Source organism: Procambarus clarkii, chromosome 45 (genome assembly GCF_040958095.1).
Source record: "Procambarus clarkii isolate CNS0578487 chromosome 45, FALCON_Pclarkii_2.0, whole genome shotgun sequence".
Lineage (NCBI taxonomy): Eukaryota > Metazoa > Arthropoda > Malacostraca > Decapoda > Cambaridae > Procambarus > Procambarus clarkii.
The window spans coordinates 5,078,460-5,095,425 of record NC_091194.1 but is presented as its reverse complement, the minus strand read 5'-3'; the positions used below and the strand labels follow the sequence as shown (position 1 = coordinate 5,095,425).

At 35.7% G+C, this 16,966-nt stretch overlaps 2 protein-coding genes across 4 annotated transcripts in view; one reads left to right on the top strand and one right to left on the bottom strand.

The window, feature by feature from the left end:
- Positions 1 to 3,898, top strand: part of LOC123769845 (uncharacterized) — a 47,669-nt gene extending 43,771 nt beyond the window's left edge. Inside the window, 2 exon segments of the mRNA XM_045761193.2 lie at positions 208 to 261; positions 2,061 to 3,898. Of these exon segments, the coding sequence (XP_045617149.2) occupies positions 208 to 261; positions 2,061 to 2,689 (683 nt within the window). The 3' untranslated portion in view covers positions 2,690 to 3,898.
- An 876-nt stretch (positions 3,899 to 4,774) lies between these two features.
- Elp5 (Elongator complex protein 5) lies at positions 4,775 to 16,682 on the bottom strand. Of its 3 annotated transcripts, XM_045761203.2 has the most exons (7): positions 16,549 to 16,631; positions 15,660 to 16,104; positions 14,663 to 14,791; positions 12,123 to 12,353; positions 9,689 to 9,855; positions 8,881 to 9,068; positions 4,775 to 5,737 (listed from the first exon to the last, which is right to left on the bottom strand). In XM_045761203.2, the coding sequence occupies exons 2-7, from the start codon at positions 15,730 to 15,732 to the stop codon at positions 5,647 to 5,649; spliced, it is 879 nt and encodes a 292-aa protein (XP_045617159.2). In that variant the 5' UTR covers positions 15,733 to 16,104; positions 16,549 to 16,631; the 3' UTR covers positions 4,775 to 5,646. The 3 variants fall into 3 exon arrangements, with proteins under 3 accessions (XP_045617159.2, XP_045617161.2, XP_069157346.1); XM_045761205.2 differs by having other exon boundaries at positions 9,692 to 9,855; positions 15,660 to 16,682; XM_069301245.1 differs by having other exon boundaries at positions 15,660 to 16,673.
- Between the last annotated feature and the right edge of the window lie 284 nt (positions 16,683 to 16,966).

The window sequence follows — 16,966 nt, the reverse complement described above, 5'->3', positions numbered from 1 at the left end:
GCTGAATTAAGGTAGCCCCAACATTGGCTATATCCATGCAATCACTCGTCTAATTATAGGCTGGATTCAAGGGTTTAATTTTACATCCAAAGCAACACACATTATTCACAGTGCCATGTCAAACGGAGTATTCATAGATCACTGTAGAAACTCGCAGAATTTTGGTGTCAGTTTGACAAAGTTTCAGAGCTTAGCTTATTCTTCCAGATTGCTGCTTGTTCGAACTTTCTCCAGCACTTGCTAAGCGAGCTAGGCAGCCAGGTATGTCAGGTGTATTAACCTGCCTGGTGTGTCCCCGTTTTGTTTGAAACCATCTCGTGTATCTTTTGTTAAGCTTAAACTGATGCCTGGTGTCTCTTCATTTTAGTTTGTTCGAATCAACTTATTACATACACATATTTTAATTATACGCACATACTTTACATTTTGTGTCTATGAAACTGCATGTTAAATTCTTATTTTTACCATTATTGTTGTACAAATTTGTCTTGCAACATTTACATATTTACACTAAAGCTGTCTCAGCATCTTTACAGCTGCCTTGTTCCTTCTGTGAATTCTCTACTGGAGATGCTATGGCAATATCTGAAATGTTTTCTATAACTTGTCATTTGACTAGTAATTTCCTACTTGGAAATGTTATACTGTTGTCTTTGCTTCTCGAGAGTTCAAAAGTACTGGTCCATGATGTGTTGTGGAATTACTCGGCAGGAACCTGTCAACGCAAACAGTCAACTGGTGTAGAGCAGTGTACCTGTTATTTTTTAATAATTATAAATTTGATATAAATGGATCGAGTAGAGTTGTACAGCCTAAATTAAATGCTGTATATTTCAGATTTAATTAGTATCATGCATGTGTAATGGGTTGATGAAATTTAATGAGAAAGGTATTGCATAGTATTCTTAGTATTGTTTTATTTGTATTATATGAATACAGATTATCTTTTCTAAACTCAAGTTACTATTTGTGATGTATGAAGCATGGTTGTATTTCAAGAATGTCATATGCTCGACTATACAAATTTAGTGCATGATGTGCAGGTAGCTGTGGAGGACTGGACGCAGCTGAGTGGAGACATGCATCTCATTCTAAGAATAAATTGCCTAATATTTTTTAATGTGAATAAATCACAAATTAAATTTAGAATATTAATTTTCAGTACTGTACTTATTTTTAAAGTAAAACTCTTAATTTAGAATTTCAGAGTTTAGAACAGTATTGTGTGAACTTTCACCAGACTATTCATCTCTGTAATTTATCAATGTTTATTCATGTACATAATGTTTGTGAACTGCATGATGCTGCTTATATATGAACTAAAGTGGGGTATGTTCAACCTTTAACATTTGTGTTACTGTCTTAATATCTTGTTGAGAACTCATTAATAATGTCTGAAGAACTTTCCTTGAAAGATCTGCATATTGTAGGAAGAACAAATAGTTACTTTGTTTTCTCTGGCATATCATTTGCCAAAAAATAATTTGATTCACTTAATGCAGAAATAGATGTACAGAAATGAGGAACAATATGAGACTGAGTACATGATGGACTACAGTGCAAATAGGCAAATGCTTTTCCCACACTTATTCCACCCTGTCAATCAAAAATTATAGTACTGTACTTGTATCTACTACGGATAGTAGTACAAAATATGAACTGTTGCACCCAAAATAAGGTCCACATTTTGTACTATTGATTTTGTGGAGGACCCAAGAAAGATGGCAACAAACCAAACTTGCTGGGCCTATACTAGGCCTAGGAAGTTAGGTCTAAGATTTCATAGGTTAAGCCAAGGATTGATGATTTAGGCCTTGCACAGGTTTATGACTAGTCTTTCACTTATTGTTATGCACTTTAGAATTTCATTAGTACAAAATGTGATTTGTTTTGAGTACAAAGTTCATATTTTGTACGTTTCATCCATAGCTATAGGTTCTAATATTTTTGGAGGATGGTTTGACTTGTTCCCAGAGGCAATTAGCATATCAGCATATTCAATATTTAAAGAAATAAAAAGTAATCCTGCTGCTGGATGTTTATTATAACCTACTCTTCAGGTGCAGTGATGGGAGGCAGTGATGACCCTGACTCGGACATGGACACTCCTGTACTTATCCCTCAGCACTACCAGTCTGCACGCAGAGTGTCTGCCCCAAGCATTCTTCATACCGTTTGTGAAAGTCTGCATGCTACCCAAGTTGAAGTCCACGCTAGCAGTAGCAACATGTCTTTATCAACACATCAAAGAAAGCGGCCAATTATTCCTATTTCTTCTCAACTTCTCAATGCTGGTCCTAAAAGCAGTTCATCACTACAACGTTCACGCAGTTTGGAAAAGCTGACTATTTCTGATAATACATCTCTTGGAACTTTATCAGATAACATAACTTCTAAACATTTGCAGAAAAAATATTCCATTCCTATAATAGTGAGAGAGACTCATTTCAATTCTCCATCCTCCTGTGAACGAATACAGAGGAGGAAAAGCTCTGTATCAGCATTGAAAGTGATGGTAATTCCAGAGGATGGTGGCATTTTGGAATGTTCAGAGATTCCCGACTCTGGGAGGGGTAGTGTAGAGAGCGATGAAGCAACTAAGATGCGTGCCAACAGGCAGATAAGCATTGATGAAGGGATAGGAACTGACTGCCTTGTAGAAGAGGAAGTAATTTCTGAAAGATTGTGATGAAAATGCCAAATCTTTTGGGTATACAACTGGATCCAATTGTACACAATTTATGATACATCCTCAGTGGATTGAGGGAGGTGGTGAGGTTAAATATGCTAGGTTGTGCCCATCCATTGTCTAATGAAGGCTTATCTTCTCTGGTGTCCAGTTGGTCACCCATTTAGTACCTGTAACATTATCAAGCTAGTTCTTCCAAAGCCTTTCATGGCCTCATGCCTCAGAAATGCAAATGGCCTCATAACCATACTTCCATTTTGTTTAACATTACCTAAACCTTCATAACTCATCCTTGACACTCGTATACGTGACCTTCATCCTCAATACTCATGTACATGATGTTCATCTTTGACACTTAAAGTGCCCCTCAACCTTGATGCTCGTGCCCATAAACATCAGGGTTTCCACACTTTTTCCAGCATTCTTGTACTGGTGTTCTCAGATCATGTTTTCACTAAATGTAACAAACTAAAGTTGTCTTCTTATCATAATGTGTTTCCTGTAATACCCATCAAATTAGTGAAAATAAGCATCTATTTCATCAGTATTAATAAGTTTGTATTTCTTCCACACCACCTTGAAAATATCATTGCGCTACCTCATCTGTAACATGTTCCTCAAACTGTATGAATTTGTGTGTTATTTTGTGTTGAATTTCTTTTGAATGACCAGTCCATGAAAGATTTTCATGAATTCTACATTTATTAATGTGCATTTAAAACACTGTATACATGCCTCATGGAATGTAAGTTAAAAATGTGCAGTACAGTATTATATTTAACCATAAATATTTGCTGATGTAAAAATTATGAACAATATATGTTACATCCTCCTGGGCAAAGTTGCAAAAATGTGTTGTCACAATGAATCAATGTTAAAACATTTTCAACGTTGCTTGAGCATGTTTTGCTCACTGGGAATTGTATGTGTTGAAACTAAGTTTGGCCTCATATCTGAAGCAAAGTATAAAAAATGAGAAAATAGTCAACCTTTATAACTTCCTGTAGATTTTTGCATTATATTTAGAATTTTTTACGATGGATATTTGACGAGCAAAAGTCATCCAAGTTGAGAAATACTTTGACATACCAATATGTGATATGACAATCGTACCAAGATACGATATGCTTTTATAATAATCTGAAATATTGTAAAATATTGCAAGACTAAAAATATGTATAATATAAACAATAAAATTATTTTATATAATCTTTTTTAATACTATACTTGCAGGTTAGAAAATTATAATTTTGGTCCATAAATTTATGCATGTATAAATCTTCCAGGATGACCAAGGCACCAAGATGTGAGAATATATATATACACAGATCTACACAGTAATCGCATGCATACCAACCTGCTGGATGGGGTTCTGGGAGTTCTTTTATTCCCCAAGCCCAGCCTGAGGCCAGGCTAACAGAAGATACTGTTTTCACATAATGGTCATAGATGCAAGCTTGATTATATAAGTTGTGGCACTGCTCTAAATTGTTTTACGTCCATTACAGCCTACACATAATGTAAGAAAATGATGTGGTAACTGTTCTAAAGTGGATGATATCTGCATTACATTTACATTCCACCACAAGGTAAAACACAGCTCACAGTTAAATGTGATCAATTCTTGATGCAATTGAATGCATTCTAGTGCAGTTTTTTTTCTTCTGCTGGAATGCTACAGTGGGCCAGTAGTGGTGCCCCACCATGTGGAAAACTTGAGTGTTGTGTGCATTGAATTGAAGCTATGCTTTGGGAGCAAAGATCAGTTTATGGAGTTACTTTCGTCTCCAGCAGGCAAGTTTTTTTTTTTTTATTTATACAATAGATACTATTGCAGTAACAAATGTGGATAAATGTTGAATGAGAACTACTGTATTAGAATTCAAAACCAAATGATAAAAATTACTTCATCTAGAAAAATTAGACAAAGAGGGAGGAAATAGCAATATTTGTTAGAAAATTTACAATGAAGCAACACAGGTAATAAAATCCTAGGCCCCTGCATAAACTATTTGGAGAGAATTAGGTAAAAATAATGCAAGTCAAATAATAAGGTATCATGTATAGGCCAATAAAACCTTGACAAAATTGAAATTATATCTATTCAGAAATATCTAGGTCTAAATGTTTGCATAACAGATAACTTTAATTTTAGTAGAATTACCTGGACTAATAAAATGGAGAATGCAGAGAGAGACTTGTTTAGAATTAGATTGATTTCTTAAATGATGAAGCCAACACAAGAAAATTATTAGTTCTGGCAATGACACTAATGATCATTGAAGTAGGGAATGAGTTTAAGAATAGTGATCACAAGAAAATCAGATTCAACAAGGCATGGGGAAAGTTGCACCAGGGTCCCAGATTTACATAATTGATTTTAAAGGATTGAAGAGTAACTTAGGAAGGAGATGGGTTAATGTGAACATAGGCGGGGCCACTCCTGGGGTATTATATATAACTCCAGGAGTGGGTGACTTGACACTTGATTATACTGTAATAACCTCAAATTATAATGCATTTACAGAATTTCTTACTTCAGCTCAGGGACAAAGTATACCATGTAAATTAATTTGGTCTAATATGATAAGAAATGGTCAACCGTGGAGCTAACCAAAAGATCGACTTGGAATGGGGCATTTTATTCCACTTTAGATGTTCAATTTAAAAACAAATTGACCATATAGTACAGTATTTATTATAAGACATCTTACTCTCAACTCTGTACAAGGTATTCATTAGTTACAATAATAGTCTTAGCATAAAGGCTTCATGCTTTTTATGTTCTCTCAAATGTACCTTAAAAAGGGTGAAGGGGAGAAGTAAAACTGAAAGGGCGGAAGGAAGAGCACAGAAGTCGGTAACTATTACATTTCTTCTAATTACTCGAGTTTTAACTTAGTTTAATGCCAGTATATTAATAAATTAAAACCTTGCATTTCAACTTCAATTAGTGCCTATATGTTTAAGTCGTCATCAGGATCCTCTTCATCCCAATCATCAACATCGTCAGGAGTGTAGTGAATCTCTCCTCCTTGTGATTGAATCCTGAAAAATTTGTTGTTTGTAAGCAAGTGCTGTAAGCACTTGCAAAGAATTTGTTTTATATACAATATCACAAACCCCCCTCACATTAAGTAGGTAATTATCAAAAGAAGGCACCAAACCGGGAAGGATATGTAGCACCATCAAATGTGCAAAATAATCCAACCCGTTCTCGCAAATTTAATAAGTCAATATTGACTTATTAAATATGTGCATAGGTGACATACTTAACATAATAGTTTCCCTTGAAAAGCTTCATAGAAAACACCGACCTTACCTAACCTACTTAGTATGTTAAGATAAGCATCTTATTGCTTCGTAATTACAATTATTACCTAACCTATAATAGGTATAGGTTAAGTAATAATTGTAATTACGAAGCAATAAGATGCTTATCTTAAGATACTAACAAGGTTAGGTAAGGTCGGTGTTTTCTATGAATCTTTTTAAGGGTATCTATTATGTTTAGTATATCACCTATGCACGTAGTTAATAAGTCAATATTGACTTTACGAATTTGCGAGAACGGGTTGCAATAATCAGAGGGCGTCAAATATCGCCAATGATGCCAATACGAGAGGAGTGGTTCTAGATAGAAAACTATCACCTGAGGACCACATAAAGAATATTGTGCAAGGAGCCTATGCTATGCTTTCTAACTTCAGAATTGCATTTAAATACATGGATGGCGATATACTAAAGAAATTGTTCATGACTTTTGTTAGGCCAAAGCTAGAATATGCAGCTGTTGTGTGGTGCCCATATCTTAAGAAGCACATCAACAAACTGGAAAAGGTGCAAAGACATGCTACTAAGTGGCTCCCAGAACTGAAGGGCAAGAGCTACGAGGAGAGGTTAGAAGCATTAAATATGCCAAAACTAGAAGACAGAAGAAAAAGAGGTGATATGATCACTACATACAAAATAGTAACAGGAATTGACAAAATCGACAGGGAAGACTTCCTGAGACCTGGAACTTCAAGAACAAGAGGTCATAGATTTAAACTAGCTAAACACAGATGCCGAAGAAATATAAGAAAATTCACCTTCGCAAATAGAGTGGTAGACGGTTGGAACAAGTTAAGTGAGAAGGTGGTGGAGGCCAAGACCGTCAGTAGTTTCAAAGCGTTATATGACAAAGAGTGCTGGGAAGACGGGACACCACGAGCGTAGCTCTCATCCTGTAACTACACTTAGGTAATTACACTTAGGTAATTACTGTTGACATGGATAAGACATTCTGACAGAAAAATGAGTGGGGTATCAGACTGGAGAAATGTTACTAGTGAAGTACAACAGGGTTCAGTTCTTGTACCAGTCATATTCATTGTATATTTAAATGATCTACCAGAAGGAATACTGAACTATATGAACACGTTTGCTGATTATGCTAAGCTACTAGGGAAGATAAGACTCTTAGATAACTCTCAGGTCTTTCGAGATGACCTGGACAAAAGTGTGTGGAGCAACACTTGGCATTTATTCTCATTGAATTCATTTGCCATGTGATGAAATGTGGAATAGGAAAAAACTGGCCTCACACAACCTACAAATTAGGCAGAAATGCAATTGAGAACCTTGACAAAGAAATCTAGGGGTTGTTCTGTCATCCGAAGACCACAAAAGATACTGCGAGGACCATATGCTATGCTTTTCCAACTTCAGAATTGCTTTTAAATACATGCATGGTGAAATGTCAAAGAAACTGTAAATGACTTGTGAGACCAAAACTGGAATTGGCAGTGGTTGTACAGTGCCATATCTTAAGAAGCACATCAATAAACTGGAAAAGGTGCAGAGACATGCTACTAAATTGCTTCCAGTTCTTTTTTTTTTCAGAACTACAAGGAAAGGCCAGGGGTGTTAAATATGCCAAAGCTAGAGGGGAGAAAGGCAATATGATTAGTACATACAAAACAGTAACAAGAATCCATAAAATTGAGGCATTCTTGATGCCTGCAACTTCAAGAACAAGTGGTCATAGATTCAAATTGAGGAAACAAAGATGCCCAAAAAATATTACTTCTCTGCTGCAAACAGAGTAGTAGATGGTTGGAGCAAGCGAGAAAGTGGTGGATGCCAAAACATCAGTAGTTTCAAAGATGTCACATGACAAAGTACTGGAAAGATGGGACACTTGAGTACAACTCTCATCATGTAACTACACTTAGGTAATTATTCTCCAATAAACTCATTTACAGCAGCATTCCAATGCTTCAAAATACTTGTGTACATATGCCAAATTAACACTTTCGCGGGATGAGGACGCACCCCGGCGTCCTGTTTCGCCTACCCGCTCCCGCATAGTGGACATAAACTTATGTCCTCTTTTAAAATATTTGTATAAATTCAATTTTTATCCAATTTACTTTGGGTTTGTTTCAAACTGCGCGCCATGAGGCTCTCTTTCTCACCAATAGGCTGCATGGTACAATAAGTTCATGAAAGGTTCACAAACATAACAAAAGTAAAAACATTTCGTGTGTGTTTGACTCTCACTGATATGTTCCAGCGTTGTTTTATATTTGGCGCTATTCTATCTTACGCTTTGTTGATCTTTTTTACCTACGGGCTCATAGAACATTCTATTGCGAACACATTGACACAAAAATGAATGACGTACATAGAATAATAATGTCATGAGAATGAAATAAGTATAAACTTTCAAAGCGCCGTGTGTCGTCCCGTCACCGACACCGGGTAACAATTTCACCACTTCCCACACTCTTTCGGGCGGGCCGCAATCATTATTCTACGCTTATATTCATATCACCGTGTTGGGAATTTCATTGCGAGTCCATTGATACCAAAATTAACGCTGTAGGACAAGTGTGGAGGTGATAACAATCCCAAGAGTAAAAACATTTTGTTGCTGTTGGGCGCTCACGGCGAGTCATCTTCGTAGTTATTTATTTGGTGCTGGTATCCCTATACGTTTCGTGACTTTTTTTACTGATGTTCTTCTAGAGAATTTTATTGCGAACACGTTGGTACCAAAATGAAATACGTAGCTCGAGAACTAAGGTCATGAGAGTAAAAAGAGTATACACATTTTTGTTTTTACGCTTACGCGGCAAAACGCCGGGAGCACTTACGGTTGTTTTTTTACATTCGCCAAGAGTCGGAAAGCGTTAAGAGTTTCTTACCTGGTGTGAGGAAGCAGCAGATTATTCTTTGCTACTCGCTGATCATCTGTGAGGGAAAGATTAAAAGTTGTCTGTGCAGCCAAGATGGCAACTGCATTTGCACTCTCAAGTGAACATGATGCTTCTTTAGACTTTGTCAAATGTATATCTTGCACTTGTAAATCTTGAGTTAAAGAAAATTCTTCATGCTGAAAGGATGTAAAAGTGATATCAAGAACAGTATATGAGTATTAAAGATAAATATTATAGTCAGAAGTAAGCATATACAGTCTATTTCCAGTTACTACCCCTCATATGCCTGCCTTTGTCCACCCTCATACATCTTTAATGTTCCTCACCTTCCTTCACTTGCATCTGCTCAGATTTAAAACAATTTTAAAATTAATAGCTTGAGGCTTTATGAAATTCCATGTTGGATATCAATTTGCATCAATGTACCCTGTACTGTTGGATTTTACCACCACAGTATTTATCACTTGTTTTAATCTAGTTCAGTTCCATGCCATGCAGTTTTATGACATATTGTAAATATCAGCACTGTATAGCTTTGTTTTATAGAACATACATTGAAAAATTTTGAACATACAAAATCCTTGATCATAAAGCACATATTTTTTCCCACAAGATGTTTATCTAAACACCAAGTGGTGTGATAATAGATGCGATCTCCAGGAAAATAACACCATGCAAAACTGGTAGTGCACTGCATTTCTATGCTCAATATGTATTATTGCTCAGGGCTTCCAAAATATATATATTCAATTCATTAAAAGCTATATTACATTTCTTAAAGATCATTGTTGCTTACCACCTTAATTATTTTCCCAGAAGGCTTCCTCAAAATGAGCCTGCAGCTGCATGGGTTGGTGGGCAGTACATGAACCACTGCAGCAGTAATGTGACAAACGGCAGATAGCGTGCTCTCGGGCATGATGTCCCGTCCACAGTACAAAATTAGCTGCTCAATATTATCTCCTGTCAGGAGTATAATAGTTGTATAAGTAATAATCATAATACAGTTATATGTAATCACAATGAATGCAAGAGTATTACTCATCACTGTGTCAGGCTTCACAACAAGATCAGAAAACTAATTATATTTATCATTACAATAATATTTCCCAATATTCATAGCAAAAAGAAAGAGGCATTTATCTGTTAATGATAAAAAATAAATGTAAAAAAGATTTAATATACTATATTACAAATTATATTACAGTATTCATGTTATGTATAATCTTATTCATATTTTCTAGTTGTAACATTTATACACAATACTGTACCATACAAAAGTATTCAGCTCTGTACTGTATTTTCATTCATGTTATGCTGAAGTACTCTGTAATTTGTTTTTGTTTTCAATACTCTATATTTTAATTACATTTAATCTTACTGGATGATATTAGGTGAATTGACACCAACACCTGACAAGAGTTGACACCAGTTACTGTACCTCTCGCTTGACTATCATTTCCCGATTACAAGAGGTGTAATTGTTTTGGTAAGGGACTGAATAATTAAAATTAAAGTGAGAAGAGATCCAGGTACAATAATGAATTTTGGCCAGATTGTTAGGTGCACTGCAAACTCTGATATGAGTAGACAGTTCTGTATTTAACAACCAGACAGTTATAATAAATGGAACCATGTACAGTATTATGAATCGTTATTGCTATTGTCACGTGAATTCCCTGCATAGCAGTGGAACTGCCTTTCCTACTAACCCTTAATGCCACTGTTCTGGAAGTTCACTTCTACATCAGCCAAGGTGAGTCATTAGTCCTGCTACCTCTCCACCTCTCCGTACCCCCAGGGTCTGGCACGGCCTGGTACGACTGAGGCAAACCGGGCGCCTCAACTAACTGGTAGTTTGCCTTTACAAACAAGCAGTTAGCCGCCTTCAACTAGCAGTGGTTCAGCCTCAACACAAAGGCGCCACCAGCCACAAACTAGCAGTTTGTTCTCAGCACTTGTTAATACCTTGCGTTGACACTGGCTGTGACATCATCACCGCCAGACTATATAAAGGACGCACCCTAGGGAGACGGTGCGTCTCCCTAGGGAGCCAGTCTCTCTCTCAGTGCTCTTGGATCACCTTAGCCTCCTGCAATGTTGTCTGCCCTCAGCCTACGCTGGGAGGACGTTGAACATCCGCGGACCTCTGTTGTTTATACTGTACAGTGTTCTCTGATTATGCCTATGGCACCTCTGCTCTCCACTGGTTCTATTCTGCATTTTCTTCCATATCGTTCACTCCAGTACGTTGTTATTTTACTGTGTAGATTTGGGACCTGGCCCTCCAGTATTTTCCATGTGTATATTATTTGGTATTAGTATTACAGATTTATTGTATAATTATTGGAAATAATGAATGTTAATAAACTGTTAGCTAATGTGATAGAGTATTTTTCTACATTCTAAATTATCTACACAAGTTTACATATTTTTGTTTCATTTAGAAAACTTTCTTCTGAACAGGGCAATGGTGTGGGTTTTCATAGTTCAGCAGTGAAAGAATTAATCAATTACAGGAAGACACATTGTAGTTTCTTCATTTTCCAATGAGTGGTTTGGTCATCATATAACCAATTACTACAAAGATCCTAAATGTAGTTAGTAGGTGTATGTATATATATATATGTGGATATGGGTAGGTATATGTGTATATGTATATGTGTGAGTATTTGTATACATGGTATGTGGAAGCTAGTCAAATTGCATTTCTCCTTTGTAAACACACATTAATGATGCTATGTAAAGACACCTCGAACAATGTTTATGTAGGACAGACATAAATCTGTGTATTTGTTTGTAGGTTAACTTAGCATTTTAAAAGCACTACAATCACCTTCTTTGGCTGATTGTTCAATAAATCACTGAATTATATGCTTAACAGATCTCTAACCCTATCCATTGAGGACAGAAGAAAATGTATATATGTTGGTTAGCATTGTAAATGTGTGGCCACTTTTGTGGTAGAAAAAAACTACAAATTATTTGGGCAAATTTTAAAAACTTGCCTTTAAGAGTAAGGCAGAGTACGAGAGTCGTGGATGTAGTACCAGTTTTTAAGAAAGGAGGTAGATCACTTGTATCGAACTACGGTATATTAAGATACCACAAGATTATACCTTATCGACAATGGGCCTGAACTATAAATCAGACTCCATTTTTAGGATCAATTTCTTCCTCTTAGCACTTTTATACTCTAATAAACTTATCTGCAGCTGATCATAATTTACCTCCAGACAGCAAATGTAAGCTTCTTATAACATCCAGAGAGTCCTGATGACGAGTTACATCTTCAAGCTTGTCAATCACCAATGCCACTCTTTGTTTCCCACCACCAATACCAATATGTCTGTTTCTGAATATTTCGTGTAGTGGCTGCTGTAGTGATATTTCTGGTTTATCATTATCCCAACCACAGGGATCACTAGCAACATCAAGAAATTCTATTTTTGCTGAGGATTCTGAAATAAGTTAAAAAGTATAATAATGTTTATTCATATTATATATATATATATATATATATATATATATATATATATATATATATATATATATATATATATATATACCACCTCTGGCTGGAAGAAGGGGGACCCATAGCCTCGGAGGAAACCACACATAACGCATTGGAGGGAATGTAGGTCCCCCTCCAATACAGTTTCTGTGTGCTTTTCTCCTACCACCCCCTTCCCTTTTTTTTTTTTTTTCCTTTATTGTGTATTTAAAGGTTACAAAACATACAAGACAAATGCCTAAAGGTTATGGATCTCTTGAAGCTCCTCCGCTTCTGGACAGGAACCGAGGACGCAGCAAGCATTTCCCCTCTGGATCGCCACACTGAGACGCTGAAATAAAAAACTGGAAGCCCTTGGGTCTCTGGTGACGTCAATGAGCTTGGAACCCAATTCCTTGAGAAATCCCAAGGCACTCTTGCCCCAGGGGCCATGCGTCTCAGACGCTATGGGAACAAAGAGGTATTGACCTTCCAGTCGCCTGTACTTGAGTGATTTTGCTGTTTCCCTGTGGTTGGCCGCCCCACCTGCTTGATCAGCTCCGAAGTGTACATAGGTGTCAGCCAGGGTGGATACACATGTGTAGTCCCACACACACACATATATATATGTGTATATATATATATATATATATATATATATATATATATATATATATATATATATATATATATATATATATATATATATATATATATATAAATAAATAAAACAATTGACATGCTGAATCTACTGTAAGCCGTTACACATTTTTTATCAAAAATAAATAAATATACTGTATTTTGGTTGTTTATAAATAGCTTGATCTAGGCGAGGTTAGATAAGGTGTTTTGGTTACACTGATTTAGGGAGCACTCATAATAAGTCAAAGTGAGTGAACCCTGTTTAAAGCATAGTTTTAACATGGTCAAGTGCAGAACACAAAATGATATTACTTGTAGATTTAAATGTCAGTAAAGTACTGTACTGCATTTTGTGTACCCAACAGCCCTTTGTTCTGATGATGGGCCAAGTTGTATTTATTCTTATACAAGAAAATACACTGAGCTTGTCTATTGTAAATGTTAGTAATTAAGCGGAACCTTCTCACAAGACGCCTAACAAATGTATGATAATTACGATGGTTTAACTATAAATAAAATAGGGAATTAAATATCTCGGAATTAAATATGAAAATGGTGAAAGGATAAGATAATGAGGGTGTTTATGCTAAGATGATACGTAAGCTGATCTAAGCAAGGAAAATTTGAAAGCTTCTTTGATTACAGCATGGTAGCATTGTACAAAATATGATTGGTAAGCAGAGGATGGCTTTGAAATGCAATAGGTGAAGGAATACGAAGTAATGAATTACAAGGTACTGTACATATGATGGCACCTCATGAAGATGCAAGTGAAGAAATTCAAGGAAATGAGTTTAGATAATTACAACAAATTTGGGAGTCATTAAATAAACTGTGGTAAACTTGGCTAAGTCAGTAATACAGAACGTGAACACTGTTGCTGCAATAGTATACTTTTGTATATTTTACCAAATAGTTGCTAAAGTACTATCATTATCAGGGATGGGCTGAATGTAAAATAAGATCAAACTGTAAATAAATGTCGATATCAATATTTAAAAGGTAAACATGCCACTCTTAAAAACTTTATTAGGAACATTAAAATATCGGCTTAGAGCAGTTATTATCCTGAAGTATGGCAGTCCTCCTGCCACCAAAACAGGAAATGGGAAATATCTCTTGCTAGCTTATGTATTGGCATGTAGGATTAATTTGTGGGCACTTATTGGAACAATCACCTGCACTTTACTGTACGTCAAAACTGCATTGTCCCAGTAATAGTTGTGCACCTCATTATAGAATGCTCTGAGTTTCAGGATCATCAGAAATCTTTCTTTCCCAATGTTCTTTTACATCACATATTTCATCCTGCGTTCCTCAATAAAATTCTTGGTGAATCAATTTTTTCTTACAATGCTAGTCTTATGTCTTTTGTTCTCGTATTGGAGAGCTATGAAAAACTTGAGCTATCCTGAAAAATATTAAGGAACCTTTGAATAGTCTATGACAAACGGTACTATATAGCTTTCTGGGCTTGGTGCCTTCTTTTGATAATTGGTTATCTAGAGGAAATTGATGCCTTTCAAAACAATAATACTTTTTTACTATACTGTATTTTAATCAAATACCCTCAGCAAAATACTGTACAAAACTAAAGAACATATTATATTGTATACTTTAGCACTACACACTAACCTTCCTTCATAAACTGCTTTATTTCCTCACAAGGCAAAGACGTGGAGAGGTAGAGAACAGAGATGGCAGAGCGAAGGTGCGAGTTCACAAGAGCATACAGCAATCCTCTGCCACAAACCTCACTTGTGTCTGCAAGTGAGGAAACTCTTTAAAATATTTTTATATAAAATGAAACAAAGAAAAAATTATTTATAAATAAGTTGATATAATATACTGTACTATACAATATTAAACAAATTAAATTATTTAATTTTGGCTATGTTGAAAGTTATACACCTGTGAAAGTTATACAGTAATCATAATGATGTACATGATTGTGGTTTTATAACATCTACAAATGCTATACCTACCAAGTAACCACTATAATCTGACCCTTTGTATAGCTAACAAATAAATTATTATTAATTACTAATTAATTATCATTATAACAATAGACAACCCAAAATTAGAGTTCAATGAGATGGATTATGTCAATAGCATAAGAAATCATTAGTAGTCACTAAATGGTTTCCTTTAAGATAGTTATACTGACATGGTACAGTAATTGAGAAAAGCAAACAATCAAAACACCTAAACTCAATTACACACACTTTTGCATATACTGTAGTGTAATGATTACTCTTTATGTAGAAGTGAACCGATGCCTATATTATCACCAATACAGTATTGATACAGGTACTGCACTGTCTCATTAACTGATACTCTAATAAGACAATGCTGTGATACCAATATGCACATAATATTTTTTGTCAGATGTAAGAAATATACCCACCTGGAAAAAGTATTGAAGTATCGGTTCGAATTTAATCAATATTTATACTGCAAAACTAGACCAATAACAATGATACTGATAAATTAGTAACCTTCTAGCATCAATACTTATGTAAATTAAACCTGAAACTCCAGCAATAAAGCACAGTTCCAAAGATCTCTTCCTATGGCACAATAAACTCTTCAGGAAAATCTTTATTTATGATCAGCGAAGAATTTGTATTACCTGTTAAAAGCAATGTCCGTGGAGCAGGTATTTCTGTTTTCCTGAAAATTTTTCCGACGTTTGTTTTTGACATGGTGTATTTTGATTAAAATTATTATATATTCTTCTTTGTAATGGATTTTGTGAAGACTTCTTATCCCGACGACTATAGAAAAGGTGGCCAGTATTATCTAAAATGTCTGAGTTAAAACCATAACATTACACATCATGCACACAGGGTAGGATGTCATAAATTATGGCCAGTTTTAGTACCATCCTTCAGGCTTGAATGTTGTCTTGGATATGTGTACAGTTGATGTGAGCATTTGATAGAGCTAAATATGTTGATATGGAGATGTTTCATGTAAAGCTTTTTCGTTATGGCCAATGCAATTTATCTGTAGGGTAAACCAAGCCTTGTGTATACTGTATATACACGTCCTTGCTTGGTGAAAATCTACTGTACCTTAAAATAGATGAACATACTGTTAGGCAAATGTTTCATGATACCATCTAGATTCCACAGGAAAGCAAGCAATGCACCCAACCCTATACAGAAAACCAGCACAATAACTATCAACACCCAGTGATCCCAGATGATAAGGCATCAGGCAGCCTGTGAACTCTGGGTAGTTGAAAATTCAGTAGGGAGTGAGTTCCATAAACTGGGTCCCTTTATTTGCATAGAGTGTTTACACAGATTAAGTTTAACTCTGGGGATATCAAAGAGATATTTATTTCTGGTGTGGTGATAATGGGTCCTATTACATCTGTCCAGATAATGGGTCCTATTACATCTATGCAGTTTGCGTAAAGGCTCTATCCTCCCGATGACTGCACGAGTACAAATGTTGGGAGACGCGTTTATGTTGAGAATGGCAAGGTTTCAAAAGTGTTTGTTGTCTTGTACTGTAGATAGAGGAGCGGCGACTAAATAAATGCGTATGTTAGAGGGAGACTTGCCGCACTGAACCGTTTTGATGCCCACACGAATACTACTACTGTTGTTGTGGTCGCTTATGGTGCTGTGTCAGAGTTGCGCTTCCTTTCGCTAGTGAAATTTAGGGAGATAAATATATTTTAGCTTAACGTTTAACATTGTTAAGGACAAGAAGCTCGTGACTTATCAAAGTTCCTACCTTTACCCTAACGATATTAATTTTTTTTTAATTTGAATTGCAACAATGTATTGGCATTTACAGCTTCGGCGAGTAGGCTGTTCCAATGGTTTATATCCCTAAATCTAAGGGTGAAAAAGCATAACCTTTTTTTCTGTCCTACATTGCGGATTGTTGAGCTTGAAACGGTTAAATAAAAAAATAAATAAA

Bases quoted from the DNA above. Each gene is read 5' to 3' on its own strand.
- Elp5 (XM_069301245.1), bottom strand. From the start codon at position 15,732: ATGTCAAAAACAAACGTCGGAAAAATTTTCAGGAAAACAGAAATACCT. The intron at 14,792-15,659 runs GTAATACAAATT...CCTCACTTGCAG, and splicing joins ACGGACATTGCTTTTAACAG to ACACAAGTGAGGTTTGTGGC. The intron at 9,069-9,688 runs GTAAGCAACAAT...ACATCCTTTCAG, and splicing joins CTGGGAAAATAATTAAGGTG to CATGAAGAATTTTCTTTAAC.